Source organism: Melopsittacus undulatus, chromosome 6 (genome assembly GCF_012275295.1).
Source record: "Melopsittacus undulatus isolate bMelUnd1 chromosome 6, bMelUnd1.mat.Z, whole genome shotgun sequence".
Taxonomy (NCBI): Eukaryota; Metazoa; Chordata; class Aves; order Psittaciformes; family Psittaculidae; genus Melopsittacus; species Melopsittacus undulatus.
Genome location: NC_047532.1, coordinates 62,437,633 through 62,460,232, shown reverse-complemented (window position 1 = coordinate 62,460,232; position 22,600 = coordinate 62,437,633). Strand labels below are relative to the sequence as shown.

At 38.8% G+C, this 22,600-nt stretch overlaps 1 protein-coding gene across 1 annotated transcript in view; it reads left to right on the top strand.

Annotated features, from left to right (window-relative positions):
- The first annotated feature begins 895 nt into the window (after nt 1-895).
- CRB1 (crumbs cell polarity complex component 1) overlaps nt 896-22,600 on the top strand; it is a 109,892-nt gene continuing 88,187 nt past the window's right edge. The window contains exon 1 of the mRNA XM_031054756.2: nt 896-971. Within this exon, the coding sequence (XP_030910616.1) occupies nt 896-971 (76 nt within the window). The remainder of the gene's footprint in view (nt 972-22,600) is intronic.

Below are 22,600 nucleotides of genomic sequence, written 5' to 3'. Positions count from 1 at the left end.
CCTGTGCTGTGCAGCAATGAACAGCCACAGTGCTGCGCTGCAGTGGCAGCTGGGGAAAGCTCCTTTCAGCATGGGCAGACACACTGAGCTTGCACCAGTCACCTTTTCTAAGCCCAGCTCTAGCTAAAATGAAAAGGAGTCCGTTACCTGCCCCCATCCCCTCCTCTTAGCAATCTTACTATGTCATTTTCTGAATCTGCAAAAGAGTGGTTCCTCTATGAGCAGTTCAAGATTACAACACAACCTGTTGAAGTTCAGAGGACCTGTGCCAGCTTCTAACTATTATGCTTTTTAGTGACAGCAAAAACATTTAAATGGAGTGTAAACAATAACAACAATACAAAATATTGTGGAAGATAACAGGCTACTGTCTAACTACAAAAAGATTGAGAATGGGATTGTTTCATCTTCTTACTCCATGTGATAATGAGCTAAGATACGAAAAAAATACTGGAGTATTTGTTATCTGACTTTATGCAAGAAAGCATAAAGTATTTATACTGTGAATCAGGAGTGTGATGTAAGGGAGGTTTGCTAGAAAATGCCAATATATTTTGAAAGATTTAAAGAGTGCTGTGCCTTATCTGCTGTGCAGTGTCAGCCAGGCAGAGTGCACCATTCACCATCGTTCTGCAGCAGAAAGCTGGGGAAAGACTCCAGTCCAGCTCAGGCAAATCTGCACCAGGTTTGAAAAATCACTCAAACCTGCTGAAGTAAAACCTTAACAAGCACAACTGCCTTCTGCGAACTGGCTGATGAGGGGCATGGGCAAAGATGGCTCGTAGGGGACTGGGTGCCTTGGGTATTACCTTAGTTTCAGAAATGAGAAAACAGTGAGGATCAGCACCAGCCCTTTGGACAACAGACAAACCAGGGGGGAGAATGTCCTTTTAGGATGAATATGGCTCATTCAAGAATTAACTCTCTACTCATCTTCTACCTCAGTTTTTTGCTGCTCATCCATCTAAAAAGTAAGATTTTCACTTCTTATTGTTCTGACATGTCCTCTGGGTAGATGGCTAGACATGCACTTATAGCAGGAAGCTTGTGTTGTCAGAAGGATTTAAAAATTTGATAGACATGCCAAAAAGATTTGGATGAAGCGAAGTTGTATGAATTTGTTGCATGATAGCTTTCCTTATCTTCATGTTTAAACTTTTTTTTTTAAATGAAGAATGAAAGCATTTTAATACCTTGCTTCTCCTATTTAAAATACAATAAAATGTTCTGTTAAAACTGTACCTATACTTTAAAGTCTGCATTTTGCTTTAGCATAAGCCTATCTGATTAAACTTCAGTCTAATTTATCCTTGCTCAAGATGATCATGTTATGTATTTTAGTAGAATTCATTGCTTTATTATATATGCTTTTTAAATTCCAACCTCTAGAGAAATCAGTTACTAAACAACTGTGATATATTTGATGTTCTAAATGTCTCCATTACAAGGGAGTATAAAAGTCCAACTATTTTTATAGCAAAAATATTCTCAGCAAACTTCCACAGAAACAGAAGTATGAAAAATATGGGAAGCCACGATGGTTTTCTTGATAATTGTGTCAGATGGTTGAGAGTAAATACAAGCCAAGGAGCTATATGTCCTCAGCTGGTGAGGCTGATGTATGAGTGTGAAAAGCAGTAGCTCTTGAACATGTTTAAAATGAAGACAGGCAGGATGTTTGTCTGTCTGAGGAGGCTGTTTGATTTGTGTCTGCTGAATGTGAATTGCAGTAAAACAAAGCTTTGAGCAGCTGCCATTAAACAAGAAGACTGCATTAGCATACGGTGCTGTGTAATCTGGGTCACCTTCTGTTGCTGCATCACTCAAATTGTTACTTGAACAGTTTACAGCCCAACATAAATTAAATACTGAAAAGCAAACAGATGCAGTTGGATCAACTAGCACTAAAAAAAAGCAACAAATCCAAACTCAAAACTCCCACAAAAACCCTAAAAAGCCCCTCAACCAATCCCCCGAAAACCATACTTCAAATTATAGGAAAATATACAGAATGTCATAGAAGCATCATTTTATCCTAGCTGTTTTCTTCCTTGGGGATGTACAGATGTGAATCAGGGAAGCCAAAGTGTTCTTTCTAAATTAACTCACAACAGGACACATCCTGAGAAAAGAGACTGGATCTTCCACTTTCAGAAAGCAGGTTTTAAAGTCTGTATGCTGTAGGATGAAGAACCAGAAAGTCTCAGAGTCTGCTACCTAATTAAAAGAAAGTAACAGGAATGGAGTTAGTTAGGAGAATTTAATTTGTACAGGTGGTAGCCAAATTGTAACAAAATATAAATGCTTTGGGAAAGGGCATAAAAATCAACTGCTTATAAAATGAAAAAGGTATCATTATAAACATCACACACGAAGACAGCATTGCAGAAAGTAGTAAAAGGAAAAAATATGTTCCCCAAGAATCAGGGTTTTGGGGTTTTTTTAATTAAAAAGGTTAAACACAAGTTTTGGCTTTGAGCTTGGGTGAGCTCTGCTCAATGCAGTATGCCAAAGGAGGAACAGAAAATAGTTGTATGTCATTTTGTGCTTTTCTCTTGGCACAGTTGGCTGGGATGACATTTCAGATGTCATGTGATTTCTCTGGGTTATGGCCGTATATCCAGTTTCAGGCAAGAGGCTCTTCTGTCTTGGAGGACCCTCCTTCTCAGGTAGATTTGTGGCTATTGCAATCTGATGTGATACATATTGATACACCAGGATGGAGCAGCTACAGCAGGAGCCAGAATAAGGCTTAGGACCATATCTGTATGTACCTATGCAGGGTATTTAATGATCTTGACAGATATTTTCTCTCAAGAAAGTTTTTACATCATCTGAAACTGCTAAAAATTTCTTATAACCAAAACCTGACTGTGAACAGATGGAACAGATGAAACAGAAATAGAAGCAGAACTGACTGCTTCCTTACTTAAAAAGTAAAGCTGAGAAAGACCAAGACAGAAAAGCTGAGGATAAAACAGAACAGAGATAATTGCTGACATCTATAAAAGTTAAATGAGCCATTATATTTTGAAAATCAGTTTACTGGATTTGTCTTCCCCCAGAGGATTCTAATCCTAGGTCCTGCTTAAATTCTTCTTTATAATTATTTTTTTTCCTAACAACTTGGAAAATAATTAGTATTTAGAAGCCAAGGCTTCCTAGAAACATTTCTTCATATAACTTTTTTCAGCTCGCTCATTTTCCTGAGGTGAATAGAGGTATGCATACATTAAGAAGTGTCCTGTACAGACAGTATGTCTTTCAGTAAGAAGTTGTGATGAAATAAAAGCTTTTTTCAGGAATGTTACTACATTCACATATAGCATAAAGTGAATATGTTGAACTAAAAACAAACAAAGAGCTAACCCAAAGTTGTTTAACATTATTAAAATAATCCTATGCCCTCTTATTTGTAAAATAGCTCATACTTACTTTGGAATATATTATGCAATACTATTCTTTAACTCCTTTACAATACTAAGTGTTGAGTAGGTAGTAAACTTCTGGCTGCACAGAAATTTTCTATAAAGCCGAAGACCAAGGTAGGTGTTAAAGAATGTTGTCCTGTCCCCTGTACCGCAACAGGGATTTTGACACCATACCACAATATACGGAGTTTTTTTTTAATTCCAGTTGTATAAAATGCCTTTGGAAAGACCAGTGTAATGGTGTCAGGTGCAACACCTGTGCAAATATGAATGTGGGTGCTCAGAAAGACATGTACTTGATAAAAAAAACCCCACAGGTATAATTTCATCCTGCAGTTACATTTCTGAGAAGATTGTGGGCTTAGTCCTCTCTTGGCACAGAAACAAGGAGCCTGTTGGAGAGCCCTTGATTCCTTCTTGTTTGTACACTGGCCTGCCTTGGGGCAAGAGCATCCATCAGGTTGCTGCCATATTTGCTGCTGTCATATCCCTGAGGTGAAGGGATGCTGCTGGTGGAGGTGTGAAGACTGTACCCAGGGGCAGTATCTCTCTGCTGGAAGACAATGCTTATCCTAATTCACATTCTGTCTTCTTGACATCACCACAGAGTCCATCACAAGCGTGCTTCAATGCAGCAAACCTGTGGAAAGGTGTGGGCAAATCGTTGGAATCTAGCCCTAAATTCATGTGTTGCATGTCTCTCACGGCTTTGCAAAACACATATTACAGCTTGTTTCCTTCCTGTACTGGCTTACCAGTGGAGCTATGAATCAATTAGAAGAAAACTCTAACTTCTTTTATTAACTATCCTGTGCTTCCTTTTCTGTTGGAAATTGTTTTGCTGACAGCAGTAGTTTTTTTTGGGGGGGCAAAATTAAGTCAAATAATATATACTAATTATCTTTCCTTTGCCAGTCATTACTTTATAAAAACCCATATGTACTACTATATATAAACTTGAGCACCTGTGGCTTGGAGAAACTCTTTGGTATATAATTCCCTGGACTTTATATGTATATTTTCTTTTTAAATCTCCAAAACACAAAACATGAATATGTCAGACTGCACAGAACCCATTATTTTGGCTACGGACTCTCTATAAACAGAGTTTGAGGCTTTGTCTCAAATTGCAATGCTATGAATAAGTGAAGCAGGATTCCCCATTCCGTTGATGTGAAGATAATGGCACAGAACTGCAAATTCACTTATCTTGTGCCCATGGTTATGAGCATTGTATGCAAGCTCACAGTGCAAGTTGGTTTTATACAGGGTTTTGTGAATATAATTTTTTTCCATAAATTATACCAAATCAGCCACTCAGAGAAAATTAACCTGGAGGGCATCCAGAGATGGCCATCTCTGTATGAGGGGCGAACATGAATAATTGCATACACTAGTTGACAAGAAGTGTGTCTCAAATCCAGAACACCTTTGATAACTAATTGCTGCCATATTATTGTCTAACAGGAATTGCAAGCATGTAACTCTGAGCAGGGGGTTGCTTAAGAAAGAGAAGAAGAGAAATTATGGTAAATACAGGTATATTTAGGCATCAAATTTGGTAGTAATTCTTTTTAGGATTGCGTACAAGCTCAAAATCTTTTATCTTAATCTAACATCCAACAACTCATCTTTTTTAAAACAAAATTTACAATTTATTGTTTATCACTAATGAAGAGTTGTCTTTTCTTTTTGGCAAATAATCAGTAAAAAATATACTTTATATTTAAATCTATTTTTCTCCATTTTACTGGCTTTGTGACCTTTCAGCAGAGAAAAAAGCCATTTGCTACTTACTTTTTATAAGTTCCCCCAAATGTTCATAAATTAAGAATGTAATTTAATTTGGAATTGCTGTTAATGTGAGCATAATATCTGAGCTTTAGTTTCATCCTATTTCCCCTTCAAGGAAAACCCCTCCGACATGTTGGCATTATACAATTTTTCCCCATGGACAAGAACTTTTAATTTCCTGCAAGTATTCCCATTACTCAACTTCTAATTACTGCTTAATTACTGTGTTAGGAATAAAGCTCTACTTATGAAGACATTTGTGGTTTTGCTCATACTGCTCATTGCTCATGCACACTCAGATGATGCCAGTAGCTTCCCAGAGAAGTATTGTTGAGATGTGCATTTGATGAGTTCATAGCAGATTCAGTACTTCAGCAGATCCTCATTAGCCTGTTGTGGAGCTCAGTGCCTGTCAGAGCCGCAACCAGCAATGCCTGTGCACAGGCACTAGGCCCTGCAGCCTTCTCTCTGCACTAGCTGTCACACTGCATCTATATCATAGAGAAAATGAAATATCCTTCAGGTGTCTGCCACCCTCTTCAGTGAGTTTAAAGCAACAGTTTCTTGACCCATTTGTTAGGGGGTTTGGTTTGGGGTTTTTTCCTTTTAATTTATATCTTTTATTATGAAATTTTATTCTCTGGAATCAAACAAAATCCTAGGAGTGTAAAGTAGTAGCCCTATAATTTTTAAACAAGGAAGTAACTTCTGCAAGATGGAGCTGTTTGCATTAAAGTGACATTAAGAACATCCCAATTTGTATTTAAGACTTTCAATTCAAACACTTACAAGGCATCCTTAAGGTGCTACAGCTACTGTTCCAATAGCAGAGCAAGTACCAGGTTACTGGCAACCTCTCTGCTGTGTGCTTTGTAAAATGGGAACTGTTGATGCTGAGAACCAATGGAGGTTAAACATTTGCCCACATCCTGTGTTAGTTATCCATAGATTACAATGCAAGAAATGGCATCTTTAAAAATTTGGCTCTCAAATTACATTGATTTTGGTGATACAGGCTAAAGCTGGATGACGTATTCACAGTCAAGGAACAGAAAGGGAATTCTGTAGCAAGGACAGCAATCAGTCTCTATAAGCGGGTGTTATTTGTGACTAATGATCTATTTGGAAAGAGTCAAATGGGAAAGAAAGGGAGTTGGGCAAAAGGATGTTCTATCAATCATGCTCAACCAGCACCACAGACCTCACATGAATCTTGAAACTCTGATACATTGTGAAGCACCAGTTATAATATACTGGAGAAACAAATGCTGGAAAGCTAAATTATGTCATACACACAGAGAATATAAACCCAATGTGTTAATATATGTAAAAGTTTGAAAGGTATCTCCACCCAAAGTTCACACCTATATCCATTTATCTATCCACAGAGTTGGTTTTGGTTTTCTTTTTTTTCCCCTGTGTTACTTTTGATGAACCTAAGACAGCTGAGGAGTCCTGTCCCTGTGCAACTCCCTATCTTTTCCTCCCCACACGAAGAAACTTAGGAGAAAAATAGCACTGTTTAGTGAATACTCAAATCTTGATGGCCAAATTGAGTAGTTCCCTACCAAAAAGCTATATGGAGAGGTAAAGATTTTGATTTTTATGTGTTGACAGGAAAATTACATGTAAGACACAGGAGAGTAATCAATCCACTATTCAGTACTAGCTGTATTCAGTTTTGAGTGCTGCTGTGAGCAAGAGAGACAATTAGGAAAATGCTGGAAAGGGACAGCAAAACCAGGAAGACATTTAGAAAGATATGCCCTGTGAGAAAGGGTCAGGGGAAGAGAAGCCTGAGGGAGGAAACGATTAAAGTCTTACCTACATAAAAGAGAATGGCAATCAAGGAAGACAATGAGATTGCCTGCTCCACTGTGACCTTGGCTAGGACAGGCTCTGTGAAATAACAGATTCCACATACAGCAGGAAAGAATTGAGTGAACTTTCTCAATTGAAGGATAATTACATCACTGTATCAGAACTCTTTATTGAGTGAGTTAGATAAATATCTGCCAGAGAATGTCTAGACTGCTGTTTCACAGCTGGTGTTACACAGATGGAGGGCAGTCAGCACCACCTTGGGGGTGATCTGTGAAGATCTCAGGTGATGGAGCCCTACAGAAGCACAGGTCTCTACTTGCCCCAAGGGCTGTGGTGGCACTGAGGCTGCAGGGCAGCTCAGGCACAGCTCCTAGGCTGAACAAGCAGATTGCTCCCTTTCTTCCTGCACCACAATTGAGGATTATCTGATGTTGAAAACAAAGGCAGCCCTGAATGCAGCCCTGTTTGTGCCACTGACTACAAAGTTCTTGCCTATATTTCAATGAGAAAATAGCTTACTCTCATTCTTTGAGACATCAAGTAGCTACTATTAATTTTCTGGCACCCTTGGCTTTAAATACGTGCTTTGGCTATCGGAAGCCCTCATTATGATGGCGATAGACAGTGCCCCGTACTAGAGAGCATGTAGTTCAATTTCCAGTTTCTGGAGTCAAATCACCTCTTAACTCTCAGTTTGAGTGTATTTGATATATTGGTGGTATGATGCAAGAAAATATAATTAATAAATGGATTGCCAATAGTACGATTTTCATGGTCAAAAAAACTGAAAAGGAATGGAAAACACAGATTGCCTGCTGAACCTAAATCTTATAACCAGCTTCTCATTGCGTATAAAAAAATCGATGCAAGGCTGGAGCCTACTGCACCAAAACAAGCATCAGATAATTCCTAGGAAATTCTTTTAAATGGCCTTTCTGGATAATCTACAACAAGTTACCATTGTTCTAGGCATCTTCACTCTAATGCTTCATCTAAGAAAAGTTTAAAAATTTACTTTTAAACAATTAAAAAATAAATTATAAAACAAGGTTTAAAAACTGTACACATATACCCTGCCAACTGCCAATCAATAAAAGGATATGTATTAGTCCATTTTCCTTTCCTCCTGATATTCAGTGCATTCCACCTAATAAATAAGTTAGAGAAATGGCAATCTAGGTCCCTCTCATCCTGCCTACAGGGCTTTGCAACCAAAGACCTCTCAAGGATACTTCTACTTTTTTTTTTCATTAGGTTTTAGGGGTTTTTTCCATTTTTTTTTACATAATTCACGTCTCAGCATTAAGCAAATCATTTGAACAATGCCTCAGTTTCCAGGCAGCCTTGAGTATTCCCTTTGCTCTTTGTGGTGGCCCAAAAAATAAAAAAGGTACTGATATTTTCATTTTCTAAGGGAAGATTTTCAACCTAATTGACCCATCTAGAGTCACAGACACTAGGCAGCAAGTAGATAAATTATGCATATTATTTACTAGATTTATATTAGACTGCTGGTTTTAGAGACTGGCATATTTCATCAGTTCTAGCTGTACTTTTCTGTTTCCTCAGCTATTCAGTGCTATAAAGTATAAAAACTCCTCTCACACCAGCAAATTGCAAAAATACCCCAACCCAGATAAACCTTTTTCCCATGAGATTCTCATGTTTACTTGATATTATATTTTATTCACCCATAAAATGGGTCAACAGAAAATTGCTTTTATCTTTTGACAAAGACTCCAATTGACAACGCTTCTCCATGGGCAGCCTGAGTTGCAGTGACATACACCATGCAGCTGCCACTGGAGCTCTAAAGGACTCCTCCAGGCTGAGCAAAACACTTTCTTCTCCAGGCATCAACAAAGCAAGGTTGCAATGGCTGCTGCAACTTGAGGGGCCTGCCTGAAATCTTATCAGAGGGGACAGAAATAAAAGTATATAAAAGTATTTCTAGGGCCAAATATTTCTGTGGGTGAAAAGGGACATGGGCTTCTAACCCATTACATATAGCATCCTTCTCCAGCAACTAAGCATCAGGGCACTTGCCTGGTGCATCCGTCTGCTCTGTGGAGTGCTGTGGTTGAATAATTGTGGCCTGAGTAGATGCTCAGGGGGAGAAACTCCTTGCTTCTTTTTACTGCTCTTGCTTGCCTGCCCAAGGCTGAGCATACTGGAATCCTGCTGCCTTAACCTTTCCTTGAATAATGAGACAGACAAAGCATCTTTAATTGCATTAGTCAGGGAGCCTGCAGACAGGATGCATTCCTTCCAAGTGCCCTTAGTCAGGGTGGTTGGGATCAAGACTGTGGGTAAAAAAACTAACCTATGTACCCCAACTTAAATATTCAGCCATGGACACAATGGCCAGACATTTGCTTTGTTGACAGTTTCTGAGAGGTACCACTATGTGTTTTGTGCCTACCAAAGGCTGACTGCCCTCTAAAGTAGTTAAGCCCAGAGCTGCTCTATTTCACATTCAGGCTGCCAGGGGAGCTATAGGAGTAGATGAAAGGCAGCACACATTGGTCGCACTCTTCCCTTGCTAGTTCCTCTTCTCCCTTGTTGGGGTTTCTAACAGGGATGTACAAAGCACTTCATTAGATCTTTGTTCCACAAGGAGGGCCCTAGTTCTGAATCTAACTGTGACACATTTCTTCCTTTCTTAGCATGTGAGCTAGAGGACTTTGAAAACAACATAATTTGACAGGAAGCCAAAGCAAGAACTCAAAAAGATAGACAGCCATCAGTCTGCAAGGACTCAAGCAACTGCAATTTAAGTAACCTGTGGTAAATGACGGTTTACTTGCAGCAGGGAATCCAAAGCCCTCACAGTAATAATCTAGCCTTGATATACATCTGTATACAGCAGTACCTTCAATTGTGTTTTGCTAAGCTTTATGGTAATTTGTAGGTTCTTAAAAAAGCAGCTGTGGTACTGCTCCAGCTATGGTTTACCATCCATGAATCTGAACATAGCCAAGCATACAGACAGATGAAAAGGAGATCAGGCTCTGTTATCAGCAAAAAGCCTGCAGTATAACTCGCTAACCTCCTAATAGCTAGAATAAGAGTCCCTGAGACTATGTCAGAACTTTGCTGCTGCTTGAATGTCAGCCACCTCTGTTGCAGATACGGTGTAGTTTTGCTAGCACTGTGCTGAATCCAAGATGATGCTGAGAGGTACAGCATGTTAGATCAGCTGTGTGCTAACACAGCTAAATGCACCTGTATTAGATGTGGCTCAAAGCATGCAAAAGGAGTTGTGTCTGTATCTGCCTACCTATACCTTGTTGTTTATACAGGCATCTTTCCAGGGTCTCTCCCTTAAATGCAGGCAGGCAGTGCTAAATGTACTCTGCTCGTGGTCCCATTTTGGTGGGGTGAAAGTGTAGACTGGAGGCAAAAATTACTTAACAGTTCTGGAAATGTTAATTACAGGCTACATAAGATGCAATTCAATTGCAATGGCCAAGATACAGCTATGTGATATGTAGTTCATTTCTGAGTCTGCTGACTCCAAGAACTATAGAAAGGGCAAAACCTGCTAAGGTTTGACACAGAGTCAAGAAGTCATAAACATACCTGATTTTCTCCAGCAGTCCCTTACCTTTCTTTGATAGCCTCATGGATAATGCACAGAGAGAGCAGGCACCAGCCTTGTAAGATACAAAACAGAAGCTGCATGACAAAACAAATACACAATGACAGTGAGAGAAGAACCCAGGGATTGATGCTGATATATCAGAGACTACATCACAGCTATTGAATGTGATGAAAATGTGTAAAGCCCTTTTAGGCTCTTCCTGTTGCTGTTCAATCTAAAAAGTGGAAGTTAAAAGAATGTTCAAAGTAAAGCGCCACTGATTCTTACCTTAAAAATGTAAGAAAACATGAAAATATGTTTGTGAGAATGATAATCCAAGCCTCTTTGATCACTATCTGTGTATGTATTTGGAGCAGTATATATCATGACAGCAGAATACAAATAGGTGTCTCCATGACACAATTGCAAAAAGCAAGTATCTGGCCAACATTTTGTAGCACTCACCAATTCAGACTTACCTCCTGTAAAACACAGTTGACATTTGTAATTCTTTATTCACTAATGGTACTGAACATTTTGCAAGCCTCAATCCATGTAAAAATGCCCTCTGCTTGATATAGCAAGAACTATCTGTTCTGTACTCTCTTGAGTATGTCTTAAATGTCTGATTCAATTCAGTCTAACATCTACCCATTTTGGAGCTCATGGAAAAGTGAAGAAGCAAAGTGACTAAAATCAGTTGCCTTTTGCACATTCCAAAGGTTGTTTCCAAAGAACAAATGGATTTCCTGAAAAACAACCAGACAACTTCAAACTTCCACCACTGTTCATAGCAGGAAAGTGACAAGACTGAGTGGTGTTTTGTGGAAAATGTTTATGGAATTAAACAGAAGGAAGGACTGGCACTGAATGCCATTGAAGATAAAATCTCCAGATAAAATCTTTCCAGCAAACAGACTGACCTAATGATCTGATAAGCGATGGAAAGAAAAAAGGAAGAAGATTCAGTTCTGCACACACAGCAGAACAAAACCAGATCTATATTTACTACATCACTTCTACTATAGCACAACACTCCTTCAGACATTTCATTTTGTTTGAGGAAATGCCCACCTGTTCTAGATTCATACGGGCACTTTCTGTTCCACTGGATCTCTGTAAGCATTTCCACTGCCCAGTGACTGAGAAAAGTAGCTTACAGTGGACCTGCTATATCCCCAACCATCATCTCCAAGCTGACAATGGCTTTGCTACTGTAAGATATACAAATATTGTAGGTATTCCTCATATTCCATGAACAGCATTCAGCAGAGTTGATTTCAGTTTTATTTATTCTGGTTTAACTTTGTAAATCTGCTTGTTTCAGTGAAGGTACTGCTGTACTACAGCCAGACAGACCAACATGGCTTTGATTTATCTAACCAGGAAGTTTTTGTCTGCAATCCACTTCTTTTCAAGTGGATAGAGAATAATGATTTTTGAGATACTTGAGATGAACATAAGCAGGACTACATTCTTTAGTCTTAATTAAAGAATTTGATTGGCTGGCAACGACTTCTGCTCATTATATCCCAGGTCAAACTTTGAGAGAACTGCATTCTTCATTACTACTAAAACAAAATGGAGATTGTTATTATACTTTGCAGGGATTTTTGTACAACAAATAAACAGCAATCAAAAATCAGTTTGCATCCTGAACTGCATCATTTAGTCTTTGGGCTAACACAGAAGAATGTAGTTTTAGAGGAAACTCGCATAGTGACTTGCCAACACTATTTAATTGTGTCTCAGTTTCAGACATTACATGTCAACTTTTCTATAGAGGGAGGAATGCTTTCCCTACTTTTATTAGAATATCTGCAGACATCTAGTGGGCTGAGACTGATTTTCCTGTCTTCTTTTAAACCTGCACATCTTTATGCCAAGACTCTGAATCAGCCTGAAAAATTCCAGGTCTTCATGGGTAACTGCTTCTTTTCTGAAATCACTGATGGGCACCAACACTTCCATTAACCACTGGCTTCCTGGAAATGAGGAATTTTTATAAAGTCATTAAGAAAAGTTCTGAGGAATAGACACATCATAGTTGATAGCTGCTGAGCTTTCTGCTGTAGTTGATAAAATTATGAGCAAGCTGGTTGGACTAGATCTCCAAAAGTCCCTTCCAACCCTGTTCATTCCATGTGAACCATTTTCATTTTAGCTGAGACCATTACTACAGTGCTGGCAAAGCAGTCATTTCAGGGAATATATTAGAAGTACTGTCCTACCAATTCTGGAACATTTATTGCCATTCAGTAATAAAAAGATCCTTAGAGTTTGTGGGAAGATGGCTAGTGACAGGAAAAAATGGTAAGTGGGAAGTATGAGGAAAAAGACCGCAAAGTATATTTGAGACTGCATTAAAAGAAAAGATGAATATTTATTTACTAGCTTCATGAAAAAAAATGAATCTAAAATCTCTTGTGTTACCACTCTACTGCACACTCAGTGACTATTTCTTCAGAACCCCCTACAGAGAAATGTGAACACAGTCCTGAAGAAAACCCCATGCTCAGAAATGCATTCTGACATCAAGGCTGAAAACAGTCTTAACACAGAAGAAACTCCCCTGTGCAGAACAGAGCTTGAATGTTATAATGCATGTTCAGCTGCCACAGGAACATCTGCAAAAATTGCTACCTGTCTTAAAAAATTCCAGTGTTTTTAAGATCTTGACCTCAATGAGGGGTCCAGTGATTCAGCTTTTCATATTGCAGTCATGCCCTATTCCAGCTATTACATGCCTCATTTCTTTAATCTTCTCTAATTAGTTCTGCTTCTCAAGTGAAGTCTTGCAATCTAACATTTTTTTTGTGCTAATAATGAGGGCTTTGTTTTCATGTTCAAGGTCAGTCCAGCACTTCACCTTGTAAAACACATTTGTCCTTCTAGCACTTAAACTTGTACATTTAGTTTAAGTTCAGACTCTCTCAAAGACTTTTACAGGCTTTAAAGTTATCATTAAAGGTGAGATAGTCCCCAAACCCAGCAGTCACAAAAGTCCAGGAGAACAGGCTTCTTTTAGATTCTTGCTGTTCCTTGCAAAGGTACAGAGAAAATCTTTTCCATAGTAAAACTTTTAGCTTTTTCCTTGTGAAGAGAATTACACATCTTACAAAATATAAGCAGATTGAGCCTCATAATCTGCAAGTAGGCAGCATCTCAGTTTTGCAGGTGAGAATGCTGAGCTGGAGAAGGGCAAGTTGAATGTCTTGTTTGCAGTGAGAGAGCTGAGAGTACAATCCAAATGATCTGCATGTTCAAACCACTAAGTTTAGATCTTGCATTTCTCACTTCACGTTATACACACATATAAATATAGATATATCGAGGGGAGGGGATACACACACTTTTCCAGATTTTTGTTGAGCCTGAGAGATCTGTAAATATGGCAAATATGTGTCCTTTTTTTTTAAGATAAAACAATTGTTTATTCATTCTTACATCAAATTTCGGCAAATTTCATTGCTAACTGTAAGGATTTATTTTGTATATCACTTCTTTTATTTGATAATTCTTAGCCTCCTTTTGTGAAGGGATCAATACACTCTTTGCAGTCACTAACTTGCCATCTTATAGATTGTGCTGGCCTGGACTGGTGGGATTCAGTGATTACTAGAGGCGCATGATGGCTGAGGTGTGAACACTAATGGAAGGAGGCATTTGGGCCCCAGGCAAGAAACACAGTCTTCTCCAGCTGATGCTCAATTCAAAATGGCAGGGTATTTTCACGTTAACAAAACGTAACTGGGCAACCTTCAGCAGTGAGTAAGTTAGACTACAATCAGTTTAAACGGCTTACTTAGAGCGTTGCTGCTGCAGTTGTGGATGAAATTTGCAGTGTACCTAAAAGTCACCCATGCTGTTACGAATTGCAAATAGACATAAACCAGGGATAGGATAAGGATAGAATAGCAAGCATTTTTTTATGGTTATTCTCAGTTATTTCATAGGCAACAAATAATAAAATCTGTTAACTATTCAACCTACTTAGAATAAATTATAATAAATATGTAAATGCAATATATAGACATAGAATAGTTAGCACTAATATATCAAATAGAACAGTTAACATCTAATTCTTAGATTTGAAAATACTCTCCCTGAAGTATTTTGAGGAGTTTAGAGTACATTATTCCCTGGAAACTCTTCTGGAGTTCATTTTCCTTAAACTTCTTCAGTGGTATTTATAAAGTCATTTAGAAGTCACTGTCAGTGGGATTTTTATTTTTTTCCAGAATTAAGATGATATTGACTACTGTCCATCTAAACCCTCTTATACCTGATTATCCTGATGTGCAGAAACAGAACAAAAATAGTAAGAAACTCCTTCATTCTCCCCACCTGTAAGGCTGAGGAAGAAGGCACAGAACACACATAGAAAGAGCAAATCACAGACCCACTGCAAAACCAGTGCTTAATTTGAAATCCTAACAACTGCTCTAAAGGTGTGTAGTACCTTAGTCTGCAAATGCCTTCAGCAGAGCAGAAGAAAGCTTTGGTGCCAGAATTGAGTCCTATAAGATTTGTACATCTATTCTGTACTTGCCCTTGTGAGAATGTGTCTGTTTTCTAAGGATATTTCAGAAAACAATCCCCAAAACCAAACAAACACCTGTGGGGCTGAATTAAGTATGTGCCTTGAGTCTGCGTGGTCTTGGGAGCAGGATACTTGGCACTTTGCAGTGCTGAACTCGGAACACAATTAGATAGTGCTCTAGACTGTTGCCACAATCATGGTGTGCCACAAGCAGAGGTTGTGGCTCAGACACTCAAGAATGCATCTTGGAATTATGTCAGCTGGAAAAGCCCTTCCTCTAGGTAAGCAAAAGAATATCTTTCCATGCTCCTTAGAAAGAGAAAAATATGTCTTTTATTCCTGTTCTTCAGTTTTCTCAGATGTGTGCTTGTTACAAGTTAATATGTCTGAAGTTTAAATCTCAGTGGTGATGTATTGATAATATTAAGGACTGGAACATGGTCTAGAAGACACTACAGGACAAGAGTCAGGGAAAAAAGGCATCCCTTGTAAATTGCTTGAAGTCCTTCTTTGACTTCAAGGTTCATCCAGACATATTCATAGTGTAGTAACTTAAATTAAATTAAATGTATTGCTCAGCACATGGTGCTCTACAGAACATTCCAAGTATTGACAGCTCTTTCCTCTTCCCCTTCTTCACACCATTACCCTTCTATATTTGCCTTGACACTGTCTTCACATTATCTTGACATTGTTCTGGCAGTTACGAAAACTCAATCACTGCAGCAACAGCCATGATGATACAGAGAAGAAAAAGGAAAAGTGTTATGAAACTTCTTATGGAACTGTGAAGAATTACAGACTAGTGAAAACAAGATTCTGCTCTTTCAAAACTACATACCCAGTGAGTTTTTAATAAAAACTGCTTTATAAAAGCCTTCAGCCAAGGCTGGCAAAAGCCACCTTAAAGAAATCAGTTGGAAGTTATGAATTCCGTAGCTAAAATTCAGATGTTCTTAAATGACAATCCCTCTTATTTCCGTGAGTTCAGGTCCTTTATGAAAACTACTTCAACTCACTTTCTGGGGAGCAGGGCATGCTCGATTACTGTGAAATGCTGACTCCGGAGACATTTTCTCTTAAGCATGCCATTCAAACTGTGACCCTTTTGGGGGCCAGCCAGGACAGAGAGATATCAGAAAAAGAAGAATATTACAACAGGTTAGCTGGAGCATTACTTCCCTTTGCTAATAATAAAAATAGAGTATCAGTTTGTTGGTTCACAACTTAAGACTAGCCTAGAAAGAAAGCATCATTCCCTCACAATCAATTTATCAAATGCCAAGCACTGTGGTAACAGGCAAAAAAGTCAAAAACCCCAGTGCGTGTGGGGTAAATTTAGTAACTGCTAAGTGTTTCTTTTTTTGAATTAAACTTCCAAGCAAATTCTGAATTATTTTAGGATAGTAAGGATACAGTGAAGTGCTTAAAGACCATGCATGTACTTGACAAGTTAAGCTTTGTGATTCTACAATTTGACAAAATTACTACTGTTTTGAGTAGGAGTTCTGATCACCAGGAGCCATGGAGGAATGTGTATGATTTTTTTGTTGGGTGTTTTTTAGTTTGTTTGGTTTTGTTTGGTGTTCTGGGTTTGGTTTGGTTTTTTTTTTTGCCATAAAATAAGCCTCTTCATATATAACTTTGATAGTAATACAAATTCTTGGTACGTACAACAGTATGTAGGTGATACAAAAATTACTTTTTAAAACTACTTCATATTATGCTTGCATGCATACAATCCATATCTGGATATGGATCCATATCCAAAGCATAATGAAAGCACATCCATTGCAAAGCAGAATGGAGCTCATCAGCAGGGCATACTATGTTGCTCTGTAAGTGACGTGCAGTGTTCCCAGCAGATCAGACAACCACTAGTTCTCCAGCATAGTTGTCCCTCTCCTGTTCTACTACTGCAGCTTGCTTTTTTCTCCCCAGTTTAATTATAGAGGGAAGAGAGTCTGAAGCTTACTCCCTTTCCTGTAGAGCTCAGGCCTTTCTCAGAGAGCCGATGGACAGCAGGGAGGATGACCAGACACTAAACCTCTCTCCTCACAGAGCATAGGCTCTTAATCAAAATCTCCCAAACTTCAGGCCTAGCCTGGCAACAGAAACCCAAATGATGTTGCACAGACTTGGGCTCCAGAGCTGTAAGAAACCTCAGCCCATTCTCTCTTTGCCCTCTCCCATTAGTTCCCTAACCAGCCAAGGAGAGGCAACAGGCTGGAGGTACTAATCTGTAATCTGCTGCTAGACCTGCACCTGTCTCTGCATATCCACCCCAACAGGAATCAGACTAATGTTGCTGCGGGACTAAGCTTTCTGCTTCTTAGGTGTAATCCATGGATGCAATACATGGAAAATACAGTAATTCTCACGTGTTTCTAGCATGTATTTTTAGGATTGCAGGGTGAACAAAATGTCAGTAAAATCTTCTTTTGACATCAGAATGTACAAAAATAAACCATTTTTCAAGAATGAATCAACACATTTAATAATGAGCACATGATGCTAAGAGTGAACTGAACATGTACATATACATATACATTCTGGTTAATTTTGTGCTGAATTTCATACATTCAGTCATGATAACTAAAGCACAGGTAAGACACAAACAGAACAGAAGCAAAATTAGCCTAAAGAATTATTGGCAGAAACTATATGCTTCAACTCATCCAGAGAGAAAATTAAACCTTAAAAGAATCTGCCTGAGGTAACTTGAAGCATGGGCTGGATCCAATAAAGAAAAATGGCACAAATGAGTGGGCTCCACATAAATGCAGACACTTTTAGGCTACAGACAGTAATCCATGGTTTAAATGGTATACTGGATGGTGATACTCCAACTGCCCTGGCAAGCTGAATGACAAACATTTTGATGTATCCTTCCTACACTGCTATGCCTACAAGCTCCCTTGATTATTAATGGAATAATATTTGTTACAGTAGGCTACTACAGTCAAATCAATACTGAAGTCTCTTGAAAGGACACCACAGCTGAATCTCTAATTAAGTAAGATATTTTGTGCCTTTTGAATGAGGAATACAGTTACAGAGCCTTGTTCTGTTCAAGTCTATTTATAATTAATAATCCCAATGATCAAAGGGAATGTGATCCTAAGAGAAAATTGCTTTTTGAGAATCCCCAGGTATTAAGTACCAAGAATTATTTCCCAATCTGTTCTTTAGTCTCTCAGCACAGGAGGTTGTATGATGCCCTTTGGGATCAAAAAACAAGTCCTGTCATAGAGCTCTCTGCAAAAAGTGCTCTCAGCAAGATAGTCACTAAATATTTATCACGTATTCATTACTGCAATGAAATCTTGATTTTTTTCCTGGCTAGACCTTTACTGTTACACAGATCTCATTTATTTATATAGCATAATTTAATACAAAGCAGGGTCAGGATGCTACCCTATAATATACTCTGTACTGGTAAGTATGGACTAGTATCCAGCTGTGAGGAAGGACCCTTTCCCTTGGATAAGGTATTCTTTCTGCTTTTTCATCAATGGATGGCACCAAAGTTTCTTTAGAAAGCTCAGTGTCAAGCTGTGGAGGCTTCAGCTCTCTCCTCCTGCTTACTAGTCTTATCATCTTATCTTCCACTCCCCAGCCGCTACACCACCAACATCCTGAGCAATTCCTGTCTTAAGAGCAGATTTGTGTGACACAAAACTCCACTGTCACTACAACAAGGATGACTAATGCTTATATGCAGGGGAATAGCAAGCCAGAGAATTTATGTTGCCCTCTGGATCATTTTGTGGAGTGTGAGCACTTCAACACAGCTCCAGAGGCATCTGTGTTACTCCCTTGAGCTAGTGTCATGAGTGACCTTGTGTTCTGGGGCTATAGGAGCTGCAGGCTTACTTGCCAGCCACACAAACATGCTGCAACTTCTCAATGCTGCTTGGTAAATCAAAGTCTGCTTTAGATCAGGACCCAGAAGAAGAAAAGAAGAATGCATGGAAGAAATCTAAGGTGGAAAAGTGAAAACTAGGAAAGGAAGGAGAGATGAGTTCAGATTGACCACTTACACAAATTAAATAAACAAACAGAGGAAAGAAAGGAGAATAATAACAGAGAAATATGATGATTTTTAAAAACTCTGAGCAGTCTCACCATGATATTGATTGCTACTGGAGAGTGTTTATTTATTCATGGTTTTAAATTTTTTATCATTTTACTGGCATAAATCTTACTTACCTAATTTTGATTAAGGCTTGCTGGATACCTCTTCATTTACAGCAGATATTTAATGCTCTAGTGGCAGGTGTCTTTGCTATAAAACACACTACCACATTAGGCTTATAGAAACAATTTGTCTTTTACTGATATTCCTCTGATATGAGAGGCTTATTACTTAGCATGCTCTCCAAGGAAGGCTCTTAGGGAAAGGTGGAGGTAGTAGAATAGCATCTCTGTGGATTATATAGTGTGTTGAGGGTGAACATAGAGTTTTGCTATTATTAAGTAAACAGTTCTTGAAATCAGGGGAGAGGAAACCATGGTGGTCTGTGAACTGAGACTTGTAATTTCATGTCATGTAGGTTAGAGTCTTATTAGGATCTGCTTCTAATCTTACTCTGGAAATAGAATGTAAAATCACAAAGCAAATTCATTCTTCCTCTAAGTCAGTAGAGTTTTTAGGATGCTACAATATAGTTTGTTTGCAGGTCAGGAATGCAACCACATTGTGGCAGAGCCATGACTGTGAAACTAGCATTCAAAAGACTATCCCTCTACAAAAGTTCATATTATAGCATCCTTCTATTGGGCCTGTGACTGATTTTTATCTGTATGAGGTCAATGAGGGCAACTTGTGCAGATCATGATCACATCATTATTCTTCATCAGTCTCAGTGTAATGACTTTGGCCTTGCTGGTAATTGCTCTCAGCACAGGAGCTCCACAGGAGAGCAGATGGAAACTCTGGTTGCGCCAGTTCTCCCTGTTAAGACTCTAGCCTGTCCCATGACACGGGAATTGTGACTTTTCTCAAGTGGCCCCTAAATCCCAATTGGTAATTAGCTCATGCAGAGCTAATTGTAGGTGATTTCTATTGAAAAGAATTTGTAAATAGCAGAAAGGGCTGGAACGTTAACTCTACAAAGTTCATGCTAGAAAAGAATGACCTTGTTTTCTCTGTACAAACTGTGCATGATAGCCACACAGAACCTTTCTTCTGGTTCCAGTGGCATTTAAATCACAGTGTACTCTATTTCCAGCAACAAAACGCTGATCTGCCACAGGGCTGATTGCTTTTTTAAAGTCTGGAGAGACAGGAGAAGCAATCATGATTTTAATATGAGAGTACTGTTACATAGTATATAACTAAAATTGTATGTGGGGAAAAGACTATACATTCAACAAGCCTGGAGGGACAGCACAACTCCAGTGGTTATGGGTATCAGTGTGATGCTAGTCTAAAGCTGGAGCTGATCTTGCCATTCTGCTCCATTTTGTTGGCTTCGGCAACATCTAGTTCTCAACTGTGTTACAGAGAATCTGCTAGAGGCAATCTCAACATCTGCACACATCAGTACCAGTTTTGCACCTAGAAATTGTAGTACATTCATTTCGCTACAGACTTCAAAGTTGAGTGTAGTACACCAGCTGGGAAAAGCAATAGATCTATAAAAATCTTTACATGTTTTGTCATGTTTTTTGACCATGTTCTAGCATGTTAAAACCCACCATTTTCTGAATGTACATTTTATTGCTAGAGATTTGACTGTGCAGAAGAGATATGATGCATCTGATATGGTGTGCCTTAATGAGATCTTCTGGTTATCCAAATGCCATAAAAACAAATTCTTATCAAGACTATGTTAAATTGGGAGTCATCGAAACCTGGTTCTGAACAGATGTCTGTGTGATACACCTGATAATAAGATTTTCCCTGTTATTCACTAGTGTAGTAGATTTGACCAGCAAATATACACATATTTTCTTGAAGCCAAAATGTAAACATAACTTACATAGGCAAAAAAACCCCTAATTTTCTGAAGTCTATGACTTGCAAAGTGAGGCTGGAAAAATCTTTCATGAAAGAAATTCTTGCCCCATGTTAAAGGCTGGTATGATGAATTCCTAACAACCAGGGCTTTAAGCCTATCCAGTTTTGACTCACAGAAAGAAATCACACCTCAGTCAGTGTTAAAGGCATTTGAGGCTATGTTTTAAAATCACAGCACCTTTATGTGCTACTGTATATCAGAAGCACCACTGTATACTCTTTTCATATTAAGATAAGAGGTAATGAAGTGGAGGAAAGAAATACAGATAAAGGAAACTGAAGACCATACCTTCTAACAGCTTTCAAAAGTAAACAACACACGGACACAGAACTTTGACCTAAAGTCCATTTTGAACTCATTTTTTAGCCCCTCTAAACCAAGTTCAGTAGATCAAAGATTTAGCAGCAGTAGGCAGCATTTCTGACTGCTTGTTCTTTCCCATGTTTGTAATTGAGCATAGTAGTAGCATGGTGCTTGCATGTTCTGACCTAAATGAAATCTCAGCACTGCAAGTCAGCTGGTAGCTGGTCTGCAGTGAGGGGGAGCATCTCCCAGCTCAGCAAAGCCCCCAGCTCCTTGCTGAGTCAGAATTCAGTGGGAGCCAAGAGCTCAGTGGGAGCTGGGAGCCTCTGTCTCAGACAAAGGCAAAACACCATAAAGTCCTTCCAGACCCCAGAGAAGCTGAGACCTTGTGGCTCTCAAGGTGAGATTTGGCCTCTTTGAGAGGCAACAGTTCCTTTGCTCCCTATTTTCCACTGTTTAGAATTCAAACAGAACCAGGAGCAACTGGATTTCACCCAAACTCACAAACTGACAATTTTATGCTATGTTACTCCCTCTGTGTTCCAAAAAATCCCCCCTATTGCTGCAAAGAAGTGAGACCATGCATTGGTCTTTCTTCAGTCTCTTTCACCTCTAGCACCATTTCCCTCATTATTTTGACATGTGTCTGCTTCCAAGGTGTACATTTTAGCCTTTTTCCTTAGTGTAGGTGTGAATACAGGTGGTATCTTTCCAACTCCAAGCATTGCTTTCATTTTTCCACTTCCCCAGTACTACTTGCATTCCTCACTGCTTTCTGATATCAGGCTTAGAAACAGCAGATTGTGTCTATTAATTTTAAAAGGCTTGATGCTGCCATGTTTATTCCTCTGAAGAGCAAGGAGCCATGCCTTTCACAAAAGCAGTACAAATCCACCCATCCCAGCAAGCCCATCTAGGCATGCTGACAAACCTCACTAATGATTAAGCAATACAGGATAACATTTTAAAGTATAAAACATAATTCACACTCCTAACTGAACTACATAGGATTTTTTCTCTTTATTTCTGTGAAACATTTCATATCACAGAGGAGATCTTTACACACTTTGCTCTGTATCCCGAGTTGTATGCTGAG